The sequence below is a fragment of the Simochromis diagramma genome, unplaced genomic scaffold (genome assembly GCF_900408965.1).
Source record: "Simochromis diagramma unplaced genomic scaffold, fSimDia1.1 OVJJ01000721.1, whole genome shotgun sequence".
In the NCBI taxonomy this organism is placed as follows: domain Eukaryota; kingdom Metazoa; phylum Chordata; class Actinopteri; order Cichliformes; family Cichlidae; genus Simochromis; species Simochromis diagramma.
Window position 1 is genome coordinate 331,120 of NW_024386890.1, and position 20,631 is coordinate 351,750.

The following is a 20,631-nucleotide window of genomic DNA, read 5'->3' on the forward strand; positions in this document are numbered from 1 at the left end:
TAAGTCAGTAAAGTTTATTTATTAAGCGCTTTTCATAGACAGGTAGTCACAAAGCGCTGTACACAAAGATTAAAATAAACAGTACGATAAATTGCAAAATGCACAATATACACAATATAAGAGGTTAAATGTAAATTCAAAATGTAAAAAGCGTTGGTCAACCGAAGGCTTGTTTAAACAGTAAAGTTTTTAACTGCTTTTTAAAGGATTCCACAGAGTCAACCAAACGTAGTTGTGGAGGTAGACTGTTCCACAGCCTTGGTGCCACAGACTGAAAGGCTCCGCCCCCTTTCCTCTTCAGTCGTGTTCGGGGAGCAACCAACAAACTCTGTTTCTGAGCAGAGACAATGAGCAGCAGTGTATTTTGTGAGAAGCCTGGATAAATCATCTGGGGCCTGGCCATGTACTGCTCGGTACGTTAAAACAAACGTAACAAAGTGATGAGCAGTCAGGCTGCAGCTTTCTGCCTGCTCATGTTTCTACAGTAGAATCGTGTGTGCGGCTATGGCCTCTGGGTTTATTATCAGACAGCAGTGTGTTTCAGATCATTTCACAACATCATAAGAGTAAAACGAAAGTAACGTAACGAGTAACGTAACAAATGTCTTTCTCCTGGGTGTAATTAAGTAAGGTGCGTCATTACTTTTAAGAAAAGTGTTCTATGTGCAATAATTACTTTTTGGAGTAATGATCACAACAAAGAGGGGAAACGCTTCCAGCACCCACAAACATTTGACTGTCCAGGATGTAAAGTCTTTGATGCCTCAGAGATGGTCTCAAAGCGGAGCCAATGAGAATCGATAAGTGATATCAATTATGGAATTTGGAATTTCTAAATTCTTTTCAATTTCCCTCCCAGTGTTGAACACAGCTGCAGATGTTAATGCTGCTGCTTATTCCTGCTGGATTCTGTGCACGTTGCATCCAATGGCGTCTGTCTTCGCGGTCACATCACTTCCTTTATTGCTGACTCTGTTTTATTTTCCTTTTATTTTTAGAGCACTTTCATAATCACTTTGCAAATGATGGGCTCCCCTCTGCCACCCACGGAGCCATCGCCAGCTCTAAGGCTTGGATCATTCTGTGTCTGCAGCACGCTGCTCTATATGTTCTATCGGTCTGGCGTTGGCATGAGCTCACCACCCTGGAGGAGGTGATCAGTGACTGCTCTTAATCATGGACTCCTACCCCCTCCATTACACCCTGGACAAAAGAGCAGTTTCAGCAACAGGTTCCTTCAGCCTGGCTGTCTGACGTTGTTACAGGAGGTCGTTCCTTCTGCTGCTGTCAGACTCTTTCATTAATCCACTGGGGTCAGATCCACACATGTGGAACAAGATTAATCACACCTCAGTGCACCCTGTCACTTTGTACACCACAACATATATTGGCACTTATACTTGTTCTTTTGTATGTATATTTATAGCTATATCTCTATAAGTATATATCATATCTCTGTTTCTACTCTCATTTTATACGAGTGCTTGATGTTTGTTGTATATTTGCTGCTATGACAGCACTATACTTCTATCTTTGAACAGATACGTAAAAGAAAATGGAAACTGGAAAAACGTCATGACGCATGCTCAATCATCCAGGTAAGTAAATCTCCAAAAGTTGATTCTGTTCATCTGTGCGTAGCGTTTTGTGGGAAAAATGTTTCATCACTCATTCAGGTGACTTCTTCAGTCTCAGCTGACTGCAGGTTTCCCCAATCTTATAAACAGTACATTTGCATAATGACTGAAACCAGCCCACTGAAGGAAGGGAGGTCAGTTCCTTAATCTTAATTATGCAAATTCTCCATCAGTAATGGGGGACATCTAAAAGCTGATGTGTACTGTAAACCTGACACAGCGGCCAGGGAGGCAGAAGAACATCAACAAGGCCCTGAGTGAATGTGGTTATCCCAGCTGGACTTTTGTCAAAGCTGGGAAGGCTCCTAAAGAAAGCTCCAGCAGATCCAGGAGAGAAGGACAACCGCTGCCCACCTTTAGTGATTCCATATGTGTCAGGAGTATCAGAGCAGCTGAGACGCATTTTTTCTAAACACCGGGTCTCTGTGGCTTTTAAACCCCAAAACACGCTGCGCCAAACACTGGTCCACCCCAAGGATCGGGTCCCCGACACAAACAGAGTAACATAGTGTACGCTGTTAAGTGCAGGAGGATTGGCAGGATTTATACATCGGGTAAACCAAACAACCTCTGGCTAAGAGGATGGCACAACACAGAAGAGCCACCTCATCAGGACTCTGCAGCCTGTTTACACCTACAGGCCAGTGGACACTCTTTCAATGATGAGGATGTAACATCCTGGACAGGGAGGAACGCTGGTTTGAGGGCGGAGTCAAGATGGTCATTTACATGAAAAGGGAAAGACCATCTCTGAATCGAGGAGGGGGCCTAAGGGTACATCTGTCACCATCTTACATGCTGTGATTGCAGCCATTCGACTCTGTGAATGGGACTCATGGGCTTTGATCAGTGGTTGTTGATCCATGGTCATGAGACTTTACATATTGATGATTATAAACTGACCTCCCAGCCCATTGTTCCTTCAGTGGGCTGGTTTCAGTCATTATGCAAATGTACTGTTTATAAGATTGAAACCTGCAGTCAGCTGAGACTGAAGACGTCACCTGGATGATGACGAAACGTTTCTCCCACAAAACGCTACGTCCAGATGAACAGAATCACCTTTTGGAGAAACTGGAAAAAGACACAAAACAGGATAATAAAGGATTTGTGTTTTTTCATTATTCACATGATTTCCTCCAGAAGTATGGATTCACTTTGTTTTAAAAACTCAGTGACAGCAGTCATGCACACAGCAGATTTCTTTTACTATGTTTTACTACTTTTGCATCGATATGACACCGATCGTGAGTTTCAGAGTCCCCTTGTAACCATGGTTATTCTGTGAAGGGTACATTAGAGAGGAGAGCATCTGTCCTGCAGCCTGATCAGCTAGATCATTTAATGTTTACGTCACAGGTCTGTTTTGTTCCTTATTGTCTGCTACAGTACGATCTCACCTGCTCCTCACCTGAGCCTTCTTCGTTTCCTTTTTAGAAACACTTCTTCATGGTTGAACTGTTTTGGCTAACTAATCAATACCACGTTAACTTTGGTCTCCTGGTTGGAAAACAAGCACATCATTTTAGAATGACTAAAGACAATACTCCAATAACTGACTGATTTTAATTGTAGGGATATCTCACTGGAACATGTGTGTATAGTTTGATAATAAATCGGTGCATTGATCATTTATTACTTTGACATCAATTTGTTGTTGGCCTTTTTTCACACTGGTGTGATGAAAAGTAGTTTGAATGTAAACACATGTTAAACATCTGGTTAAAAACACAAACCTACAACCTGCCCTGTGTGAAAACATTACCTGCGGTGTATCACATCTTTAGAAAGCCGAATAGCCACACCCAGGCGTGATTATTACCACACCTGTGCTCAATCAAAAAATCACTTACATAAGAGCTGCCTGACAAAGTGCAATAGACCAAAAGATCCTCTGAAGTCAGACTTCCTGCTGTGATCCAAGAAAATTCAGGAACAAATGAGAAACAAAGTACCTGAGCCCTCTCAGTCTAGGAAAGGTTATAAAGCCATTTCTAAAGCTGTGGGACTCCAGCAACCCACAGTGGGAGCCATTATCCAGAAAGGTGGATGAACCAGCAGTGAACTTTTCCAGGAGCTGCCGGCCGACCAAACTTAACCCAAGAGTGCATCCACGAGGTCACAAAATGGTAAATGGTAAATGGCCTGTATTTATATAGCGCTTTATTAGTCCCTAAGGACTCCAAAGCGCTTTACATATCCAGTCATCCACCCATACATTCACACACTGGTGATGGCAAGCCACATTGTAGCCACAGCCACCCTGGGGCGCACTGACAGAGGCGAGGCTGCCGGACACTGGCGCCACCGGGCCCTCTGACCACCACCAGTAGGCAACGGGTGAAGTGTCTTGCCCAAGGACACAACAACCAAGGCTGTCCAAGCCGGGGCTCGAACCTGCAACCTTCCGATTACAAGACGAACTCCCAACTCTTGAGCCACGATCGCCCCAACCAAAAGACCCCAGGACAACATCCAAAGACCTGCAGGCCTCACTTGCTTCCCTTAAGGTCAGTTTTCATGACTCCACCATAAGACAAAAAGAGCCTGAGCAAAAATGGCCAGCATGGCAGAGGTCCAAGATGAACACCAGTGCTGAGGAAAGGAACATAAAGGCTTTCAGTTTTCCTAGAAAACATCTTGATGATCCCCAGGGCGTTTGGGAAAATACTCTGTGGACTGGTCAGACAAAAGGTGAACTTTTTGCAAGGTGTGTGTCCCGTTACATCTGGTTTTCAGGAAAGGAACATCATACCAGCAGGAGAATATGGTGTTGGTAGTGTGACGGTCTGGGGCTGTTCTGCTTTATGTCTGGGCATCTGTTCAAGACCTCACAGTGAAGCGCACTTCTGCAGCAGGACAATGATCCAAAACACACCAGTGAGTCCACCTGTGAGTGGATGAAGGTTTTGGAGTGCCTTAGTTACAGTCCTGACCTGAATCCAATTGAGATGCTGTGGCATGAAAAGATGGTTCTGCTCAAAAATCCTCCAATTCTGCAAAAATGAGACAAAGTTTCTCATCAGCGCTGTCAAAGACTCATTGCCAGTTATCATAAATGCTTGATTGCCGTTGTTGCTGTTGAGGGTGGGCCAACCAGTTATTATGTTTAGGGGGCATCACTTTTTCACAAAGGACCATGTAGGTTTGGATTATTTACCCCTCAAACAAAAACACCTTCATTTAGAAACAGCATTTTGTTTACTTGTGTTGTCTTTGTCTAATATTTACATTTGTTTGATGATCTGAAACACTGAAGTGTGATAAACACACAAAGAATGAGGAAATCATGAAGGAGGGGCACACTTTCACACCAATGAACTCACAATGTGTAAACAAATAAAGTTACTAACTTTATTTTAATAAATACTATTGTTCATACATGAATATAAAATCTGTGACACTGTAACCAAAGCATTTTAACATGAACTTGGATTTATGAATGACAAACGGCTTTGATTTGTTGGTTGTTAATGTCTTTCTTCATCAAAGGTTCAATAAATACTTTATATTCTAACTTTCTTCATATAACTACAATCTTTTAACTTCAGCTTCCTTCCTTCTCTCACTCTTCTGTGTAGAGATCACAAGTTTAATTAAGTATTCAGACATCACCAGCTTTTGCAGTGCGAGTGGAAATGGGAGAATCTGACACAGACGAGTTTTATTGGAAACAGCAGGCACAAACTGCTGCCGCACATCACAGCCCTCTGGACAGTCATTCAGCTCCACCGACACAAGTCTGCATCAAAAATGGTGATTGAACCATCATATGTTGTGTTCATCATATTGACGCAGACCGCGCGCACACTGATCACCGGTCGGCTTCATCACGTCCTCCTTGCAGCAGCTGATGGACCACGACGGCTTCAGCAGAGCCGCTGGTATCTTGTTAGCACGATGAAGCATGACATGGACAGGACAATCGTTTGCGTGAACGCTGGCAGGAGAGTATGAAGAACATGAACACTCACTGTGAATGACTGACTTTATTAAAGGACTGCAAACAAACGCGACACCGAGACGTTCAAACTGGATGTAAACAATGCTCCATTAGATCACCTGGATTATAGTTAGGGCAGTCATCCCTCGAAGAAGAAACCGAGATGATTTTCGCATAGATGGCGGTAATGCGCCCCGCCGCTTGTCACTACCTACCACTAAAACCAAAGAAGAAGAGCTGTAGCGTTAGCTTCTCGGCTGTGGACGCAGTAATGCTTCCGAGTTGGTTTCAGTTGAGGAGCCACCATGGGCGCTCGGTGCGCAGCCTAACATGCTCATAACGCTGTGCTACGTCTACATGTGGGTGCGCTTTCACAGGTGCTACTCTGCGCTGATCCGGAGCGGTCTGTCCCGGTTGAACAGCAGCAGCTTCAGCTTTAGCCTGTGCTCGCGCCGCGCCGCGCGCGCGCGTTCAGGCTCGCTTCAGCTCGAGGACAACGTGTTTCTTCAGCGGGGAGATAAGGCCGTGTATGTTAGCGAGCCTCAGGTTGGTCACCGGACACACGCTTACGTCATACCGTGGAGAGCGAGTACTTCCTGAACGCTTTAAACTCTTACTAATCAGTTTGACAGCTGTGTGTGTGCTCGTGTGCGGTGGGCTCACGCGCAGGTCCCCACGGAGCCTGACCTGAACAGCACGCTGAGCACCTTTCTGAAGCTGTACCGCAGCTAAACGGATGGAAAGCTGCGAGTTAGGCTGGCGTTCACTCGGTGATACAGTGTGTGTGTGGCGCAGCAACAACGCAAAACTCATTGTGCCACTTGTGTCTCACTGTAGTGTCACTGTAATTTCAAAGGTGTCTCATTAGTGTCTCACTGTAATGTCACTGTAGTTCCATTGTTGTCTCACTGGTGTCTCACCATAGTGTCCCACTGTAGTTTCTCACTGGTGTCCCACTGTAGTTTCTCACTGGTGTCCCACTGTAGTGTCACTAGTGTCTCACTGGTGTCCCACTGTAGTGTCTCACTGGTGTCCCACTGTAGTGTCTCACTAGTGTCCCACTGTAGTGTCTCACTGGTGTCTGTGAGCTGTGCGCGGCTGTGCTCTATACAGTGTGCTTATGCTGCTCTGAGTCTATGGCCAGACCCTGGTGTAGTGCTACATCCTACTTTTTCATTGGCTTGGTTGCTAGGATTTGAACTTCCAGGGTAGTGCCAGAATGACAGAATTTACAGGCAGTTATGCAGCTGTGTGACTGGGTAATAGCAGCATCTGTCAGAATAAAGGCAAACACATTACAGAAAACGACAAACAAGTTCAAGAACACTGAAATCGAGACACATTTTCAAATACATATGGCATACAGTCACAGGCACTTTAATAGGTACAGCTGTTAAAGAGCCTGTGCTCCAGTCACACAAATCTCCAATCCGCCAGTCACATGGCAGCATGCAGATGTGGTGTACCGCTGCCTGAAGTTCAAAGCAATGTTTACTGGGTGCTACCCACAGTCACCTTTCTGTCAGCTCACACTGAGAGTGCAGGGCACTGCTGACTGAGACCAGGTGGCCAGTACATCAGACACACCAGCTGTCAGCTGGAAAAGTGCAGTAAGCGAATCATTCACGGGAGTTGGCTTGGCTATATTCCAGTTTATTCTGACAGCAAGACTGGTTCAGTAGTTTTTTTTGTTTGTGGGCTGTAACATTTGTAGACTGAGACGTAGCTCATTTGGTGTTTGCTGTTTTCCTTAAGCCTGCATGCTGGCTTTAGATAAAAAAGCTAACACTCTAATTATAAATCAGAAACTAATTATTTTGAACACTTGTGTCACTCCGGTCTCAGCTCTTCAAATCATCATGACCTAAAATTTAATGTTAGAAGTGTTCAACATGCATAAACAACATTAAACTAATTCACTCCGTATCATTTGCAGTTTGAATGTTTGTCGTTTTGTGAATGTGTGCTGGAATATGAGACTTTGTAGGAGTGCTGCATTTTTCCTCATATTTAGCCAGTACTCGTATATTTTTTTACATCTGTCTCAAATTACAGGATCTATCTGATGGAGAAATCCCTCATCTTTGGAAAAGAGAGTTTATTACAGAGAAATGGCTCTTTCAAAATAAAAGCTATACTATACTTCTGGGCTATATTCTCAGCAGCATATTAACATATCAGGTCCCCATAAGGAGAATCATGTGCTAACGGCTGTCTAAATGACTCGGGTAAAGTTTGTAGCATGCGTGCTTGTTGTTTTTGTCTGCTTCCACTTGTCTTTGCACTAGGATGATGTCGGAGTAAATGTGCAGTCATATTCGTTGTGTTCCCACTAGTGCTGTCAACGTTAAACTCGTTAAAATGACGTTAACGCCATAACGCGGCGAATCTCAGTTAATGAGCTACCGCGGATCGCCCCGTGCGTGGGGCTGGACGGCGCTTTGCAGTTATTTATTTGTAAAAAATGTTTGGAATCATGTATGATTTCCGTTCCACTTCTCACGTGTGCACCACTTTGTGTTGGTCTTTCACGTGGAATTCCAATAAAACTGATTCATGTTTGTGGCTGTAATGTGACAAAATGTGGAAAAGTTCAAGGGGGCCGAATACTTTTGTAAGCCACTGTGTATTAGTAAAGGTCAGTCTGCCATGTCAGCTTTGTTGATGAACCCACTAATAGTACCCTCTGGGCCCTTTCATGAGTTCCCACTCTCCAGGCCACTGGTTCCATTATCAGACAGATCCCTGGATCATTAGGTAGGATGTTGCACAGACTTTGCTGCATAGTGCATTGCTGGTGTGATCCACAGTCGAGCACCTCAGGTCTGGCCTGCGAGCCTGAGTAATGTAGCAGAATAAGTAAATGGAGCATGGTGAAATGCTGAGCAGTGTTAGGATCAGAATGCACCCTTGTATGAAAACAGAACGAGGTGATTGTAACTACCACTCGTGTCTTGCACAAGCATGGGAAGAATGAATACAGAGGAACAGGTCAGCTGTTACAGTATGAGGGACTCGTCTTTGCATCGGAGCTTTAACAGCTGGTCATGCTGAGGCCATTCCCACGATGAAATAACATCTTAGCCCAACACTTTCATATCGGTCACATTGTACACCACGCTGATACCATACTTGATAATGGGACACCGAGAAAACATGCGACTATTGTTACTAACTACTTTATGTGTAACACTTTGTAGTGTTTGAACTTGTCGTCTGTTCTGTCTGTACTTTTCCAGGTATGTGAGGACCTCAGCCAGTGGACTGTTCTCCTGCGGTCCTCTACCGTTTGTGCTCCACGAATAGACAATATTTTTTTCATCATAGAAGCTACAGAACATAAAGTGGGCTCTCCTTCTCATCGGCCGTCTAAAAAGAAAGTAAGCAATGTGCTTTCTTAACTTCTGTTCTCATTATGAAGCAACAAGCTTGTATGTATATAAATATAAATGAAACACTGACTGGGTGACTGGCTCCAGCACAGCTCAGGACAGATGTCTAAGAAGAGCACAGTCCTGGGAACAGCAAAGATACTGCACAGGAACCTCGAACTCCCAGCCTCTGGTAGAGGACCCGAGCATGAGGGTTAAAGACAAATGTCAAAATTTAAAAATAATGAAATTAATAAAATTTGGATTTTGTTTGGTAAGCTCAGGGAAAAAAGGTGGATGTATCTGCTCATTTATTCAATAGTTTCTCTTGATCGCAGCTTTTCTGCAGTGTAAAACAAAACTATTCATCAAAGTAGTCATCCTCTGCCCCTGACTGATTGGACGCTGTAATAATGAAACTAATAACAGGAGAGTTGCTCCAGGAAAAGAAGCCCAATAGTGCCCTCTACTGGAGACGTTCATCAGTTACTACACCTTTTAACTTTTCAATAAAAGTTAAAAGGTCCCATGTCATGCTAATTTACAGGCAAGATTCAAACAACAACAAAAATGCCCCATTTCTTTCAAAGAAACTCATAATTTAAACGCCATGTTTGTACTCACCATTGCTCACCAAGAGACCGTAACCGTAACAACGTTTAGTGTCCAAATAAATAAACCTACAGTGGGTTGCAAAAGTATTCGGCCCCCTTGACCTTTTCCACATTTTGTCACATTACAGCCACAAACATGAATCAATTTTATTGGAATTCCTCGTGAAAGACCAACACAAAGTGGTGCACACGTGAACAGCGTTTGTGAACAGCAGTTTTCAGATCTTGCCACAGATTCTCGATTGGATTTAGACAAGGCCGTCCACCTAAAGCGTTCAGGATCATAAATGCAGCCAAGAGGCCCATGGTGACTCTGGACGAGCTGCAGAGATCTACAGCTCAGGTGGGGGAATCTGTCCATAGGACAACTATTAGTCGTGCACTGCACAAAGTTGACCTTTATGGGAGAGTGGCAAGAAGAAAGCCATTGTTAACAGAAAACCATAAGAAGTCCCGTTTGCAGTTTGCCACAAGCCATGTGGGGGACACAGCAAACATGTGGAAGAAGCTGCTCTGGTCAGATGAGACCAAAATGGAACTTTTTGGCCAAAATGCAAAACGCTATGTGTGGCAGAAAACTAACACTGCACATCACTCTGAACACACCATCCCCACTGTCAGATATGGTGGTGGCAGCATCATGCTCTGGGGGTGCTTCTCTTCAGCAGGGACGGGGAAGCTGGTCAGAGTTGATGGGAAGATGGATGGAGCCAAATACAGGGCAATCTTGGAAGAAAACCTCTTGGAGTCTGCAAAAGACTTGAGACTGGGGCGGAGGTTCAGCTTCCAGCAGGACAACGACCCTGAACATAAAGCCAGGGCAACAATGGGATGGTTTAAAACAAAACACATCCATGTGTTAGACTGGCCCAGTCAAAGTCCAGATCTAAATCCAATCCAGAATCTGTGGCAAGATCTGAAAACTGCTGTTCACAAACGCTGTCCATCTAATCTGACTGAGCTGGAGCTGTTTTGCAAAGAAGAATGGGCAAGGATTTCAGTCTGTAGATGTGCAAAGCTGGTAGAGACAGACCCTAAAAGACTGGCAGCTGGAACTGCAGCAAAAGGTGGTTCTACAAAGTATTGACTCAGGGGGCTGAATAATTACACACACCCCACTTTGCAGTTATTTATTTGTAAAAAATGTTTGGAGTCATGTATGATTTTCGTTCCACTTCTCACGTGTGCACCACTTTGCGTTGGTCTTTCACGTGGAATTCCAATAACATTGATTCATGTTTGTGGTTGTAATGTGACAAAATGTGGGAAAGTTCAAGGGGGCCGAATACTTTTGCAACCACTGTACTTCACTTTGTCACATTCAGAAAGTTCCCTTAATCGTAGCTGAGGGCTTAAGGTTATGTGAATGCTGATTTTTGTCAGTGACGTGGTTCTAAAGTGATAATAATTTTCTTTTAAATGGCTTTGGCTGGTTGTCACTTTTGTCCTAATGAGCTGATCCTTGTTCCAACAGAAAGAAAAACAGCTGAATGTACAGTTGGCTGTGCTTTAATACAGAACTATGAAAAGAAGGGAGCATCGGCCATACGTAACGTTAGCCACATTAGCTACCCACCATGCTAATGGGACAATCCCATTGTTGTAATGTTGCCGTCACAAATCAGAGTACTTCACCAGGTCTTTGTACTTAAGTGTGTTTGTAACACAAGCGTCTGTAGCTAGCATGCAGCTGGCAGGTGCTGACGTGACATCAGTGTAAATGAGGCCGTTGTTTCCTTGTTGGAGCCTTTGTGCCTCTTTAAAACACTACACTGAATGAACCGGCACAAAAGGCAGAATGTGGATAATAATGGTTTTGGTGGTTATGATGGTTTTCATATTTAGTATTTTAGCAATGTTAAATGTAGCACACAGAAAAATATGCATTTAACAAATATGGGATAAGGTACATGTTCTTCTGGTTTGTGCTGATGGAGCCATTGATGCTGTTCGGATGATGCTGTGGTTGTTATTAGGTTAGCTTTTATGAAGTGAGGTGAAAATAGACACGTGACCATCATTACAGGCTTATAGCATTGTTTCTGTACTAATCCCTCCTTACACCAGGTGATGATGTAGTAGGCGGGGCATGCTGAACTCTAACACGTGTCACTGTGTGTTGTGCAGGTGCTGAAGTTGTCCGACTGCTGTCTCCCTGTGGCGTGTTGCCCTGGCCAGCCGTTCAGGGCAGTCGCTCAAGCCAGCGTGGAGAGCTACAGCCAGCTCGGGATAGCTTTCATAGAAGATCGCCTCCAGCTGGACAATGGACTTACGCCCTCAAAGATAGTCCGTATGTGGTCTTCAAGTAGATTTTCTACGATGTTTTTGTTACATGGTATCACACCTCACAGTTCCTTACTCATGTCTCGTTTGCATTGAGTATTATGTTGATCAGCGTGATTAATAAAGCCCAAAGAAAACAGCAATTTCCTGTGCCAACACCTTCATCTTGTCACCGTAGAGAAAGCGATGAGGATCGTACTGAAATTCTGTTGGTCGGGTTTTGCTCCACCCCTCTACCAAACGCCCTAATATACTTCCCCGAGGTTGTGTTCATGTAGTACTGCAGTGATGACGTTCAGGAGAATAAACTTTCTTATTGTTAGTTTACGTTTCCAAGATAAAAAGGTAGAAGCGTGTTCTCACCCTGTAGTGTCTGAAGTAGCTTTTTAAACTCAGCCTTGCATCCAGCAGCAGCAGGAAAGTGCTTTCACTCGCAAAACCTCATATACAACGTTGAGCTTACAGGTATAGAGCTGCACAGTTTAAACTTAAACTGTCTCATGACCCATTGAAGAGTTACAGACATTTTTTGACTGTTTTCAGGAGCTCAGGTTTAAATAATGTCACAAACATATTTTCTGTCGTCTGTGAGGAAGTTGTGACCTGTACCTGCCCGACATGTGGAACTCTACAGCCACCGAGCTTCTTACCCCATCATGACATGAGCTGTAGCTTCAGAGGTAGAGCAGGTCATATACTAATTGGAAGGTTGCTGGTTCGATCCCTGGTTGTCAAACATGCCTGCATGCCAAATATCCTTCGGAAAGTTGCCAGGTTGCTCTCTGATGCTTCTATCGAAGAATGAATGTGTGTGATTGTTACATAGAAAGATAAGATAATTCTTTGTCATTGCACAGTCATCCATAGTACGATAGTGAAATGAAATCGGAAAATTGTCCCACGTCGGCACTACGAACAACACAAAACGACACAACACAGAAACTTATGTAATAAAAATAAGAAGAATAAGCGTATGTGTATTGCACATTGTTATTGATGCTTGTGTGTGTGTGTGTGTATTTATTTATTCATTTATTTATTCAGTGCTTCTTTTCCCTGCTGTATTTGTGTATAGGGTTAAGCTTTTATACCAGGGATGTCCAACTGCAGGCCTCGAGGGCCGGTGTCCTGCAGGTTTTAGATCTCACCCTGGGTCATCACACCTGAACCACATGATTAGTTCATTACCAGGCCTCTGGAGAACTTGAAGCCATTTAAATCAGCTGTGTTGGATCAAGGACACATCTAAAACCTGCAGGACACTGGCCCTCGAGGCCTGGACTTCCCCACCCCTGCTTTATACCTCTGTGGTGTAGCACAGCTGAAATGAAAGGTTTCAGCGGCTCTGAGCTGTTTGTTCTCCGAAGCTGCTACATACCAGAACTGTACCAAAGAGCTTACATCGTTACTGTTTTACTGTTCAGTAGTTTAGTGGTTGACAGAAACAGTTGTTTGAAGTTTGAATACAAAGATAGATCAGTAGATGGTTCTGATGTTTTTGTGGTGTGGTTGTATTTCCACAGCTGTCCTCCTGCAAGAATCCACTCTGAGTGCACTGCTGGACCAGCAGTGTCCACAGAGCCCACGGGCACAGTCGTCACTGCTTCCCTGTAGCACTGGAGAGCCCATAGCTCGCCACCATCATCTGCAGTGCCGTAAAGGCAGCTTCCTTCTCATCCCAGAGGTAAAGAGGAGGTTAGAGGACCGGCGAGGGTCAGAGCCGCTCCGCAGCTCCCAGGATTTGGAATCTCTCGGTGACTTGGAGGAACACTCCCTGGGGAATCATCACCACATGGAGGGCCACGGACACCACCTGCATCTGTCCAGCTGCCATGAATGTCTGGAACTGGAGAACAGTACTATACTCTCTGTCAAATATGCCTCCGCTGAGAATATTCCAGACCTACCGGATGATAACTCTGTTGGAAACGAGTGTCTCAATGAACTTGAAAATGATTCCCGAGGGTTTTTTGGTCAAAGCGGTGGCAAACTCCCAAATGTTCTCGTCTACACGGGGGGCTGTCAGGAACGTTTTCAGACAGTTCGCCAGCTTTTATCAGAATGTATAAACATGGAAAGTAACATCATCTATCCGCTCCAGCCAGAGCAGGCACTGAATGATCCCTGGCTGGAAAACACAAGACTCCTGGTACTGGCAGAAGAGGAAACCCTAAGTCCCCAGCTTCAGACCCGCTTTCTCACCTACCTGAGCCAGGGGGGCAAAGTCCTCGGGCTAGCCTCTTCTCTGTGCCCTGCAGGACTCTACCTGGAAGTCAGGCAGAGCCAGTGCATGCAGGTCAACAAGCTGAATTTCACCAAGGAAGACAGCACAGAGCTGAATCTGAGTATACTGGCGAGTGGGAAAGTCTACATCAGGGATCCTCGGGGGGGAGGAGAAGTTGAACTGTGGGGGGAGCTGAAAGGGGATGTCCCCCATAAGAAGGATATGGTTATTGTACGACTGACCCACGGAGGGGACAGTGGAGAAGCTGTCCTTTGTCAGGTAAACCCATGTAAACCCATGTAAAACATGCTATTTATTGTCCTCGGGGACAATGAATAGCATGCTTTTATTGAGGCCCGCAGTAGTGCTAACACATGTGGGACAGTGAACCTGCATGCTGTTGTATTTCTGTAGTGTCAGATCAAAGCAACAGTTGCCTCACACATAAAGCCCATGTGATGTTAGAGAGAAAAGCCCAACATTCAGGCGATCCCACGTCCAAGGACTTGGCGGCAGTTGGAAAATCTCTTAACGGGAAGAAAGAGGTTCAGATGTGTGAGGTCTCAGTGACTGACATGAGTGTGAGTGGCTCAGTGGGTACGCCCCACCACAGGAGTGCAGCAGCCTGGATTCAACTCTGATGTTTGCTCTTTCTCCTGATTTTCCATCTTCAGTGCTGCACTGTCCAATAGAGGCAAAAATGCCTTCAGGTGAAGGATAATTGCATCATGGGATGTTTCCAGCAGTCTGAGCCTATAGCAGCAGATCTAAGAGAAGATCAGCTGATCTAGCAGTCTCCCTATAGCACACGATTCCTTTATTAATGGTGTAGCTAGCAGTAAATTAACTGCCACAGCAGCCTGAAACTTCTATAATCCAGGAACTGTTCTGTCCTTGTTTTGCAGTCGGGTCTAGAAATATTATCATAATTATTATTATCATTATTTATGCATTCTGAATGAATCCAGGTGCTGACAGTGGGTATGTGGTACTGCTAACTGTTGGGCTAGTAAATGAAGCCCAGTGTCATATGATGTCTAGATTACAAGCAGATTTATTAGGTGCAAATATTTGCAGTATAAAGTAAATAATACTCATTTTTGCTGCCACATCAATGTTTCCTGCATCTTCTGGTGTTTTTACTTAAACATGTATATCTGCAGGTCCACTTTGAAACTGCTCCCAACTCTCAGAATTTGCCATTGGACGCTTTTCATGAACTGAAGGTCAACAATGCCTCGCGGTATGAAGTCTTGACAGAAATCCTCACCTCTCTAGGCCTCAAATGTGAACCAAGTCAGACTCAAAGTCCAAGTGCGGTACACCTGCTCGCTACCTCTCAGGTAAGATACTCAGCGTTCTTGTGTTCAAGACTAAGAACAGCTTCATGTCCTATTGGTTCATCTCTCCATGTGAAATAGGTTCAGTGAGTGCCTCCCACCTTTGCTTCATTAAATGTGCTACATTTTAAATATGAAGTACTATAGTTACTGTAAGTTACAGGGTTAGGATAAAGTTACTCTCTTCTTTTTCTGGCATTTTGAGACCTCATAACTTGTTGAGTAAAGGAGCTAGCCCACATAATTTTGGGGACTGAGCCTTTGTTGAAAACTGCAACAGAATCAAGTTACATCACGTTTTCTATCACTTTGATTAAATTGTATTAATGCTCATTCTAATTAATCATAGTTTTTTAATAACATGGTAAAGGTGTCCTTTGTTACGTCCGTAGCGCAACATAAAGCTCAAACACGGGTGTCCCCGCCCCCGTCCCCAAAGCCACAAACCCAGTAGCCAATTCAAAGTTAAGGTGAGCTTTATTGCTCCACCAGCTTAAACTCCGGGGTGAACCATGGCCAGAATAACCAACAAAACGAGCTGTTCCAAAGAAGTGCTACCTAAACCCTGTGTGAAAACTGAACCAAACCCTAACTCTAAAAGTTAATAAACCAGACACATGCACGTTCAGTTAACGGTGTATCTGAGGCACCCACGTTGATGTAGTTCCTGCATTATACTAGTGTAGATCCAGGATCAACACTGCAACTGACCTACCACACTGCAAAACGATGACATCATAACAATGTGGGGAAAAAAGGCAAATAAGATGCCTTTGTTTAATCTGAACTTGTGTTAGGGAGCAATGGTAGAAGGTAACTCTTGTCTGGTAGACTTCTGTGGAGGGACGGTGCTGCCAGCAGGGCGGGATTGCCAGAACATTTTAAATCTACCAACATTGTCCATTACATGTTTGACACAGTGTTTATTCCGTTTGGCAATATTACAGCAGCAACAAGCTAACACGGATCATCTATGATCACATTTAGATGTTGAGAATGAAGACACCCATCTAACTTCATGAATAGTTGTTTTCCTGGCCTTGTAGAAGAGGGCTAGGTCACACAATGACACACTGTTCACAACCCAAGGATGGAAACAGAGTTTGAAAGCACCGAAGGCTCCAAACTTGTTTGTGCTGAATAATTAGAAAATGTCTTTGACGCAGAAGGAACCTCGTCTAACAGATGAAGCTGATTGGTGCTGTCGTCTGCTGCAGCTTCTTTCAACCACTCACCATCCAACATGGTGACATGACCTTTGAAAGTTCACCTAAGATGCTCCTTTTAAGGTTTGAATATGGAATTGTGGGCACATGTAGGGTGCACAGCTGAACTCTGCGTCCATTGTTAAGTGCCGTCAGGTCCTTAAATGGTGACAGCTGTGTCCACATCCTTGGGATGGTGTTGGATTCCACCTGTGCTTGTCTCTAATTCTAGGCCATACGTGTCAAACTGTTCAGTGCTGCCCAAAGTAAGGAGCTTCAAGTATCCTGTGGTTCTGGAGTCTTCGTAGGAAGATGGAGCGTGCCATGGATTGGTGCAGTAATGGCACATTTGCCAGACTGTAAATGGACTGGTTCTTGTATATCACATTTCTACTCTTTATATAGAAATGTGTCTCAGTGTTTAGCCTGTATCCAATGGCTTAATCCCTCAGAGTGCCGGTGAGATGTTGGTAAGTCAGCTGACTGTAACTGAATCATTGACAGCACTGTTACAAGGGTGTAACTTGGTTTACTGCAGTAATCTGAACTGTCCATCAAAGTGACCAATCACATTAGGAGCCTGCTCCTTTTAGACTCCGCCCTCCAAACTCTCAAAAACCAGTTCGATCCAGTGCAGGATTCAGGTTGGAGAGCGCAGCGTTACCACAGAGTGCTAATCTGCTACAGCCCTGATAAAGCAAACAGTGTTGTGTGAATGATGGCTAACTCACAGCTGCTGAGATATTTACTCAAAAGTAATTTCATTTTTTATATAAATATAATACGTTAGTTCATTTAATTTGATTGGTGTCTTGGCTCATAGTGAGGAGGACACTTTGGCTCTTCATCCAGGCCAAGAAAAGGTGACACATCTGAATTACAGATCCTCAGTTCACAGTTAACCTGCAGGTTTCCTCTGCTCTTTATTGACTTCAGTGAACTTTCCCATTGTTCTGAGTGCTGTCAGACACTGTCACTGTGTGCTGTACAGACATCCTGGAAAAACTGGAAATATTCATGCCGTGTGTGTGTGTGTGTGTGTGTGTGTGTGTGTGTGTGTGTGTGTGAGAGAACAATTTGGCGCTGGGAGTTTTTATTTATTTTTAACCCCTAGGGGGCGTTGAAGGCCCACATTGCTCAGTAGCAGGAGCCCTTCTTCACAGCAGCTCTATGACTGAGTGTCACATTTTAAAAGAAATTGGCTGTAGCCAATACAGACGCTGCAGGGAGGCAGAGCAGGTCACCTACTGATCGGAAGGTCGGTGGTTCGATCCCTGGCTCCTCCAGTCTACATGTCAAGTATCCTTGGGCAAGATGCTAACCCCGAGTTGCTCTCCTATGCATCGGTCTGTGAATGTGTGTGAGTGTCGTCAGAAAGCACTCGGATTACAGAAAGTGCTTGTGAGAATGGGTGTGATTGGGTGAATGTGGCATGTTGTATAGCTTTGAGTACTCCGGGAGAGTAGAAAAAGTGCTCTATAAGAATCAGTCCATGTATTTGGTGTGCAGTACACCATTCATTTTGCCTTAAATGGGCAAAGTCATCTTCCCTCTCTTATCCATATCTCATACATTATCAACTACTCACATTAAACCACTGGTATGATAAAAATAAAGCTAATTTATTTCATTATTTAAAAATGCTGCCAAGCTAACATTCATACTATTGGTTTGCATCACATCGATGCTGTGGTCACTGCAGTAGCACTACCTTTGATTAAAAGCTGCTCCTGCAGCCACTTTGAGCGTGGTGATGAGCTGGGTTTGAACACACAAGTTTGTTTTTATTTATTTATTTATATATATATATATATATTTATTTATTTATTTTAGGGGTGCAACGATACACAAAAGTCTCGGTTTGATACTTTGGTGTCACGGTTTGATATTTTTTCGATACAAAAAAAAATGTTCATGTCTTTTTAATTTGTCATTTATTAAAATTATAAATATATATTTTACCTCAAAAGTACAGTTTTTAAATTTAATGTTGCTGAAACAACAAAGTAATAAAAAAATATATATATATCTCAGGGCTCGCAAAATTTCAAAATCCCTGGTAGCCCTTCGGGCAGGGACTCTTCAGTTTACTGCAGACTGAGCAATAATGCATTTCTTGCATTTCTCATGGGTTCTAATGGGTGCCTTTCTTAAAATGACTGGTCCCAGTAACAAAGGCGCTTGTCGACTCAGAAATCAAGGGAAAACCAACAACACACCTGGCAGAACATTATGTTATTTACACGGGTGCACATAAGTGGTCTGCATGTGCGCATTCGCTGTCAAAATAAAAGACGTGCACCAGATAAGAAGTTGCAGCGCGCGTTTGCGTCCATATAAAAGGCAGTGTTTTTGTCCACTAGAGTGGGATTTTCACGGCACATTCACCACATCTCTGTGCGTTCATCATTTGTTTGAAGCCAGCTCACCTCCTGCAACCACTTTTCCAAAAATACGCGCTTCTTTTGTGGTTCGGACTCCTTCTGACATTTGTTTGGAGGTGGAGGAACACCAAAGTAATTGCTTAAAGGAGCTTCTTCGACATCTTTAAGAGTTCTAAACAAATGTCTGTCCTCCTCCTGAAAATCTTATGTACGCAAACACACGTTGCAACTTCATATCTTGTGCGCGTTTTTTATTTTGACAGCGAATGCGCACCTGCGGACCACTTATGTGCAGCCCTGGTTATTTAGCTCGTCATATTGCAGCCACAGAAATTATTTTGTCCATGAAACCATAAAGCTGCACTTTCTTTTTGCCTTATAGTCTGATTTGTCATAACTTCTCCGTTTTGTGGTAAGCTTTTCTTTGGCTGTCACTTCTTCACCCTGACCTGTCTTATTTGGCTCAGCAGAACTAAAATATATATCCTGCTGCTTTTACACACGCACTCACATAAGCTCAGCGATTCTCTGCGTGATCAACCTCTCACATGTTTAAGCTGCGGGAGATTTCACTTGTCATGTTTGCATAGTAAGCTAACGATTGATAAGACGATGTCAGAGGAATTGGTGCGCAAATTATCATCACTCACCAATCAGTGCTGTCGCTCTCTATACACAGTTCGCGTGATTGCAAAGTGAAAGCAAAAAACAAGCGCAAATTCAAACGCGATTTCAATATGTCACATATTGACAGTGGCTCACCGATGCCAATGACATAATTACCCAGCTACATTTCCGAAAGAATGCAAAAGCATTGACATATATTTTCCTACGATAGCCCGACGGCCAGGGCAGAGATAGATTTTGGTAGCCCGACTGGAAAAATCGCTAGCCCCGGGACGTCGGGCTAGCGATATTGCAAGCCCTGTATCTGATTGAGGAATCACTCATCTTTGGAAAAGAGAGTTTATTACAGAGAAATGGCTCTTTCCAAAATAAAAGCTCTGCTATACGCTTCTTCTGGGCTATATTCTCAGCAGCATATTAAACATATCAGGTCCCCATAAGGAGAATCATGTGCTAACGGCTGTCTAAATGACTCGGGTAACGCCACAACACGGCGAATCTCCGTTAACGAGCTACCCCTGATCGCCCCGTGCGTGGGGCTGGACGGCCAACACGTTAACGAGCTAAATGCGCTAACACACTAGCTCCCACCCATGTAATTGAGCATTGCGTGGCACATCCAACATACTGTTTTACTTTTGTCCATGATGCGCTTATCTTCAGGGTCATACGTCACATGAAAACCAAAATAGTTCCAAACGCCAGATCTGAATGAGGGTGGGGGAGGTTCAATTTGCCATGTTGCAAGGAGAGCTTAGCTTCTGTCTCGCTATTTATTGGTTTTTACCGTTGGTATTAAAATCCTGTAGCCTGTCTGCCAGAATATTCATGTCTGTGTACACTGAAATTTTTATACAAAATAATTAGAATCTTTGTAAAAAAAATAATATTTCTGAAAACATCAGTAAAGAATAAATGAATACGTGTTTTATAGCCAACCAGTTAAGACATTTATGCCTTGTTATATTTGTCCTGAAGCATTCATGTGGCTCTGTTCTGTACC

General features: G+C 43.8%; 1 protein-coding gene and 1 long non-coding RNA gene across 3 annotated transcripts in view; one reads left to right on the plus strand and one right to left on the minus strand.

Annotated features, from left to right (window-relative positions):
* Positions 1–5,004: 5,004 nt before the first annotated feature.
* LOC120734753 lies at positions 5,005–5,818 on the minus strand. Its single transcript, XR_005696105.1, has 2 exons — positions 5,700–5,818; positions 5,005–5,577 (listed from the first exon to the last, which is right to left on the minus strand). It is a non-coding gene; the product is annotated as an uncharacterized LOC120734753 (long non-coding RNA).
* A 65-nt stretch (positions 5,819–5,883) lies between these two features.
* The window catches only part of hlcs (holocarboxylase synthetase (biotin-(proprionyl-CoA-carboxylase (ATP-hydrolysing)) ligase)), a 51,968-nt gene continuing 37,220 nt past the window's right edge, over positions 5,884–20,631 (plus strand). For both annotated transcript variants that reach the window (XM_040033713.1, XM_040033714.1), the window contains exons 1-5: positions 5,884–6,126; positions 8,820–8,960; positions 11,693–11,855; positions 13,372–14,351; positions 15,236–15,415. In XM_040033713.1, coding sequence (XP_039889647.1) covers positions 5,911–6,126; positions 8,820–8,960; positions 11,693–11,855; positions 13,372–14,351; positions 15,236–15,415 — 1,680 coding nt within the window. In that variant the 5' untranslated portion in view covers positions 5,884–5,910. The remainder of the gene's footprint in view (positions 6,127–8,819; positions 8,961–11,692; positions 11,856–13,371; positions 14,352–15,235; positions 15,416–20,631) is intronic.